This window comes from Tarenaya hassleriana, unplaced genomic scaffold (assembly GCF_000463585.1).
Source record: "Tarenaya hassleriana unplaced genomic scaffold, ASM46358v1 Cleome52, whole genome shotgun sequence".
Lineage (NCBI taxonomy): Eukaryota > Viridiplantae > Streptophyta > Magnoliopsida > Brassicales > Cleomaceae > Tarenaya > Tarenaya hassleriana.
The window spans coordinates 728653-735325 of NW_010967884.1; the positions used below are offsets into that span (position 1 = coordinate 728653).

Genomic DNA, 6673 nt, shown 5'->3' on the forward strand with positions numbered 1-6673 from the left:
CCAAACATGTTTAGAGTGCATCAAAACATTTTTAGAGTGCGCATCCAAACTTGTTTAAGGTGCGTCAAAACATACTAAGAGTGCATCCAAACATGTTTAGAGTGCATTAAAACACTTTTATCAATGGACCTACCACGCATTGAAATTTGGATATTATACATACATGTATATATATATATATATATATTATAAGATGAGAGAGAGGACTTTATCGTTGAAGTATAATGCGGTGGTGGGGCCAGAGGCTTCGCTCTGTTTCGTCTGGCTGAGAAAAGGAAAAGTTTTGAATTTTAGTATTTACTTAAAAAAAATAGGAGCCATATAAAAAATAATTAAATAAAAGGAAAAAGGAAAAAGCTTTTAATTCTCATCCTCCCTCTCTTTGAACACCCCCCCCCCAAGAACAAACATCGCCTCGCCGACTGTTCGATTCTCTTCGATCTCGTCGATCGTCTCGTGTTGATCTCCGCCCTTGTCCGGAGAGATTTGCGACAAACCCTGTCTCTTCGGGTTGGCTCAGTTAGCGTACGGGCAGTACTACGACGACGACTCGGCCGCTACAAAGTCGCGCAATTTGTCGCGGGATCCTTCTCGGCAATGCGACGCTGGTTCGCAGCGAAATCTCTCTCGCGAGAGGAAACCTTCTTGTCGTTCTCTTCGGTTAAATTATTCGCGCGTTTTCAGGCTCTTCTTCGTTCAGATCGCAGAGATGTCCGGCGATTCTCATGGCCCTAGTCCCATGGGCCTCCTGTGCAATGCCAGCGCCGGTGCCGCCGCTGGTATTTGATTTCTTCTCTCCAATCTTGCCGATTTCTCTTGTTTGGCAGGAATTTTTGTAGTTGGCTGCAGAACTTAATCACAATTTGATCGAAAGTCTCAGCCTATTTCGATGATTTAAGATTGAAGTTTGCCTGATTGGATGATGCTTTGAATTCGATTCAGGGGTTATTGCCGCTACGTTTGTATGTCCACTGGATGTTATAAAGACGAGGTTTCAGGTTCATGGGCTGCCAAAGCTTGGCGATGGAAGCGTCAAAGGTTGTTTTTTTTTTCTTACCCACAAGTTCATGTTATCTTGGTTAGAAAATATGTTCTGTTGCTGAGGATTGTTTCTTACCCATAAGTTTCTTGTACCAATCTCAATTTGTATTGTCTTTCAATCAGGTAGTTTGATTGTTGGTAGTCTGGAGCATATTTTTAAGAAAGAAGGGATGCGTGGCTTATACCGTGGGCTTTCACCATCAGTGATGGCGCTTCTCCCGAATTGGGCGGTGTGTTATGCTTCTTCTAGATTTATATTTATGGTTTTCGTTTGCCATGGTTACCTATGTTGTCGAAATCTGCTTATTTCCTCTCCCTATGCCTTGAAATCGTATCTAGAGGAAGTAGGTTGTTTTAACTGAACTGGTATTAACTGGTTGTATTATGTTGACAGGTTTATTTTACAATGTATGACCAGCTCAAGAGCTTCCTCTGTTCAAATGGTTAGTCTACGAGCTCATCTGCTCTGCTTTGTTTTTTATGTTGATTTTAGAAGTAAAGTTTGTGCTTTTTATTTCTCGGTTTTCAACCTTTTATGGATAGGTATCCTGTTTGTCATTGCTTTTTTGTTTCAACCTTTCTGGATGGATATCCTGTTTATCATTCATTGTTTTTGCTTCATATATAGACGAGGACCACAAACTTAGTGTTGGCGCTAACATGATAGCTGCCTCTGGTGCTGGAGCTGCAACTACAATTGCCACCAATCCTCTTTGGGTTGTGAAGACTAGACTTCAGGTTTGCTTTCTGTGATGAGCTATTGTTCTTGCTTGATATGTGCAATCATGTGAATCAAGCTTGCAATGTAAATGATAAGATATTGGCTAGGTCAAGTCTCTGGAAACTGCCCTTGTTTTGATTGAATTTTAGATGTCAAGACTCAGACAAAAGTAATACAGTATTGAACCTTACATCTAGTTCTTAAGTAACAGAGATGCAAATCTGTACCATGATAGAATCAACCAAGTTCTGCAGCGTTTTATATGAAAGACCAACTTTTGTTTGCTGCATGTTTGTTTAGTAAATTGTCATACCATGTTGGTAGAATATTCATACCCTTTATGTTTTTGAATGCCAGCTCAGTTCTCTTTGAAGCCATAGTTAGTGATACAGCTCTTTTCTGAGTATTATTTTCCCTTTTTCTCAGACCCAGGGAATGAGAGCAGGTGTGGTACCATACAAAAGTACACTATCTGCCTTGAGGAGAATAGCTCACGAGGAAGGAATCCGTGGCTTATACAGGTTTTTTATTTTGCGTTATAACATCGTAACCTTTTCTCTGTTGTCAGTTGAATGCCTTTGTTAATGTCTGTTTCTCTTTGTATGAGCAACAGTGGTCTTGTGCCTGCTTTGGCCGGTATCAGTCATGTAGCCATTCAGTTCCCCACGTATGAGAAGATCAAAATCTATTTGGCTAAGAAAGGTTCTCCTTATATCCCTGGAATAAAAAAGCATAGGCAAGAAAAGGTGAAATATTTTGGATTTTAACTGAATCTGGTTTCTGGCAGGTAATACAACAACGGATAAACTTAGTGCCCGCGATGTAGCAGTGGCCTCATCGATTGCAAAGATATTTGCTTCCACATTAACCTACCCACACGAGGTATTATGTCGAAAACAATTCCACTTCTTGACATTCTCTGTTTCCCATTCCATTAAACTATATGTTTAAATGAAAACAAATATGCTCATCTCCTTGGTTTTGGCTTGTCTGAAAATGGGTACCGCTCTATCTTCTGAAAAACAAAAAACTTGTTAAATGGGTCAACATGTTTTACAGCTGGTCCCATCATCATTTGGTTGTACTTGTAGACCTGGATCCGTGTTTTGGACTGTTCCCTAAGCAAGAATGACTTAAATGGAGCAGGTTGTGCGAGCAAGGCTGCAAGAGCAAGGCCACCACAGCGAAAAACGCTACACAGGAGTAAGGGACTGCATCAAGAAGGTGTTCCAGAAGGACGGATTGTCGGGTTTCTACAGAGGCTGTGCCACCAACCTTCTTAGAACCACCCCAGCTGCCGTTATCACTTTCACCAGCTTCGAGATGATCCGTCGCTTCCTCGTCAGTCATTTGCCTTCTGACCCTCATCCTCACACTCTCTGAGCTCAAAGCATGTCATCATCATCACCATCAGCTTGAACTGAAGGTCGTAAGACCAAGAGACCCGATACCTTATTTATTTCCTCTCCGTGTCAGGAAAGAGGGTTGACGATGACGAAAAGTGTATTAGAGATGTTCCGATTCATTTCAGAAGAAACCATATTTATCTTAGTTGAAGAATCCTGTTAGTTAAAGTTCATTGGTTGTGGTAAAAGAGAAGTGTTTTGTTTCATGATAAAGGGATACTGCACTCATTGTTCATTTTTTTTTTCTTCAGAGATGACATTATCACATTATTCTTCCTCTCATCCGCCGTGATCGTCCAACAGCTGGACCTCATGTGACTAAAGCAACATGACAGCTCATCCTCCATCGACCATCAGAAGAAGAGTGAGGCGAGGGAGGTTGAAAAGCTTTGGATCCAGACGGAAGTTTCAACCAAATGGAATAATAAATAGTAAATGATTAGTGGTTGCTTCTTTTTCTTCTTCTTCTTCTTTTACCCATTTCTGTCAGCAATATTACTGTATAAAGGAATTGGATCGTCTAAACAAGTCTTGAAAAACTACACATGCTATGTTCCTCTTCTTACATTTATGTCTTTAATTATGTATAAATACCGTTTTTTTAACGGTATAGATTGTAGATTGTAAATTAAATAATTTTAATCCATCTACTATAGACTGAAAAAATTTCAAACTACAAAAGAAATCGAATTTGTTGTGCTCTCTTCGATATCAAACCAGTCACCTCGGACCAGATCGGACCATCTCGTTTTGAACCAATTCATTTTCAACCCAGTTCGTTAAATCCGTTTTTATTCAGGTCGAAACAGTTCGGAACACATCGTTCGAATTCGCGATGCAAAAAACTTAAAAATAAAATAAAATATTAAATATAATAAAAATACTATAAAAATAATTAAAAATAATAATTATTATATTTTAAAATAATACAAATATTTATATTTGATAAATCCTTTTTAAAATTATTTAAAATTTTAAAAATAAAAATAATTTTTTTCTGAATCGTGAATGAATGTGTGGATTCACTGAACTGGATCGCCATGAGCCGAGTTTATGGCGAACCAGTTCGATTCTCTTTTTTTTTCGAACTCAAAATGTTTTAACCCAAATCAAAAAAAAAGATTACCTCATGAGTCACCACCAGTCAACTCATTTTAACATCCCTACTCTCTTCTCACACAGATTTAATAGTTGCGTGACGGTTACGCGCCTTAATGGGCGTGTGGTGTACAAAAACGCTGTGGATCAAAAATAAATATGAAAATATTATAAAAACATGACGACGTTTATAGTCAGACACTTTGACCGACATTGATATGTGATTCGTGATGATTTTCAGTTTTGTCCGATAGCTCAATTACAAATTGTATAATAATATTTACAAAATGGGTAAAACACATTAAAATTTTTGAAATTTTACACATTAAATTTTTTGAACTTGTAAAATGGTGCACACTACACATTGGTAAAAGACCGGTATATGCTTCAATTCAGAAATTTAGTTTCTAACTGATCCAAACCGAAATCAAACTGAAGAAAATAATATTAGGTTCAAATTTAAAATAATTCATATAAAACCAAATAAACCGAATACTAATTTAAAACACGAATTATTCATCTTATAAACAAATGTACAAGTGAATATCAAATTCTAGTTCTAATTTGATATACCGTTTTTCAAAAAATAAAATCGTGAATCAAACTCGATCGAGCTAAAATCCAAAACATCCACCTCTAAAACAAATCATATAAACCAGAAGACGGTTCTTCAACTTATAACCTACAACTGATGCGGACAAAGAGGCGCTCAAGATCCACAACAGATGCGGACAAAGGCAACAGCGGATGTATCACAGACAGAAACGTTTTCACGTAAAAGGTTTATATTATAAATAAACTGGGATCCAAGGAACACGAAATCGACAAAAAGAAACAGCAACAAAATCAGAGAACATTTCACTTCTTCGACTTCTTTGATTGCCTGCAAACCCCAGAATTTTTTTTTTAAAATGGTTACAACTCAGAAACAGAATCGAAATCAGTATCGACCAGTATCAAATGTTACTCACTCTGTTGTTTGGGTAGCAGCAGTAGCAGCAGCTGCAGCCTTGCCTCCTCCAGGACCCTATACACGAAAATCATAGAAGATTTCCCAAAATAAAGGGTTGATGTCATTTATAAGGATATTTGCTCGTCAAAGCTCTATCAATAAATCTTAGATAGATTCAGGGCGAATGGTTTGTCCTAACCTGAGCAAGGCGTTCTTCCCGCCTAGCCATCTTCCTCTCTCGGCTCGCCTTGTTCTTTGCCCTCTTGGCCTCAAACTGGTCAGACAAAGTCTTCTCTCTCGCCTTCTCGGCCTTAGATTTGTGGATACTCTCCATCAGAACACGCTTGTTCTTGAAGACATTACCCTTCACCTTCATGTACATGTCATGATACATGTGCTTGTCAATCTTCTTTGCCTCTCTGTACTTTCGGAGCAAACGTCTCAGAACACGCATCCTCCTCATCCACAAAATCTTGGTTGGGAGCCTCGCCTCCCTCGTACCCTTTCGTTTACCTACACAAACGAGGTTAAAGCTCTCCATCTAGCCAAGAAACTAGAGTATAACATCCACCTAGTTTCAGGGTCTAATATGACTAAATAACTCGGAACAAAGCAGGTAAGCGTTACCGTATCCCGAGTGACGCCCTTTTCTTTTGGCCTCCTTCATGCGGCGTGCCCGAGATCGAGAGTGGATCTTTGTCGGCTTCCTGATGATGAAACCATCCTTGACAAGTTTCCTGATGTTCTGGCCTGCAACATAACGGTAATGAAATCCATTTCTGACAGACAGTGACGGGAACAAAAGATAACATCTAAAATTATCATAATTGAAAATCATTCTCCAAACAAGGACCATTACCTACATCTTAAATCGAGCCACAAAAACAATGAAACCAATTCAGCATTTATTCAAATCTATATACATACATGACACCGAATCATCCAAAACCCGATAAGCCTAGCGCCAAGCAGGTACCGACGTATACGCCAAGTAGCAATAACTACTATGCAGAGCTTAAGCTCAAGTTTAAGATAGCGAAAGTGTATCAGAATAAATTTCAAAATGCATCCCAGCTATATCAACACAAAGAAGATTCCTAACAGACATCAGATTCATCAGACAAACAATAACCAGAACGATCATCGCAAGGAGGAAGAAAAAGGATCAAAATCGAACAGAAATGCGTAGAACGAGTTGTAGAGAAGAACGTACGGGAATTCGCCATGGAGATTTCGCTGCCCTCATTAGGATCGAGCCAAACTTTCCCTTTCCCACACTTGAGCACGCTTGCGGCGAGACGCTTCTGGAGCTTCAGCGACACCATCTTTGCTCCTTCCTTTCAACTAGTGAGCAGCCGCCAAGGGAAAACGACGACCAAAAAGGCTACAGATTATATATGCCTTGCAGGTTTCGGCCCTAGGGTTTCTGATTCTCCACGCCGCAAACTTGGGCCC

At 39.2% G+C, this 6673-nt stretch overlaps 2 protein-coding genes across 3 annotated transcripts; one reads left to right on the forward strand and one right to left on the reverse strand.

Moving 5' to 3' along the window:
- Positions 1–373: 373 nt before the first annotated feature.
- Positions 374–3712, forward strand: LOC104827662 (nicotinamide adenine dinucleotide transporter 1, chloroplastic). Of its 2 annotated transcripts, XM_010560879.1 has the most exons (10): positions 374–779; positions 943–1038; positions 1165–1271; positions 1436–1484; positions 1670–1779; positions 2189–2283; positions 2376–2464; positions 2550–2644; positions 2909–3188; positions 3420–3712. In XM_010560879.1, exons 1-9 carry the CDS (start codon positions 710–712, stop codon positions 3143–3145), a joined length of 948 nt encoding a protein of 315 aa, XP_010559181.1. In that variant the 5' UTR covers positions 374–709; the 3' UTR covers positions 3146–3188; positions 3420–3712. The 2 variants fall into 2 exon arrangements, with proteins under 2 accessions (XP_010559181.1, XP_010559180.1); XM_010560878.2 differs by lacking the exon at positions 3420–3712 and having other exon boundaries at positions 2909–3405.
- A 1169-nt stretch (positions 3713–4881) lies between these two features.
- LOC104827663 (60S ribosomal protein L19-1-like) lies at positions 4882–6590 on the reverse strand. Its single transcript, XM_010560881.2, has 5 exons — positions 6432–6590; positions 5846–5968; positions 5418–5731; positions 5238–5293; positions 4882–5149 (listed from the first exon to the last, which is right to left on the reverse strand). Exons 1-5 carry the CDS (start codon positions 6541–6543, stop codon positions 5125–5127), a joined length of 630 nt encoding a protein of 209 aa, XP_010559183.1. The 5' UTR covers positions 6544–6590; the 3' UTR covers positions 4882–5124.
- Between the last annotated feature and the right edge of the window lie 83 nt (positions 6591–6673).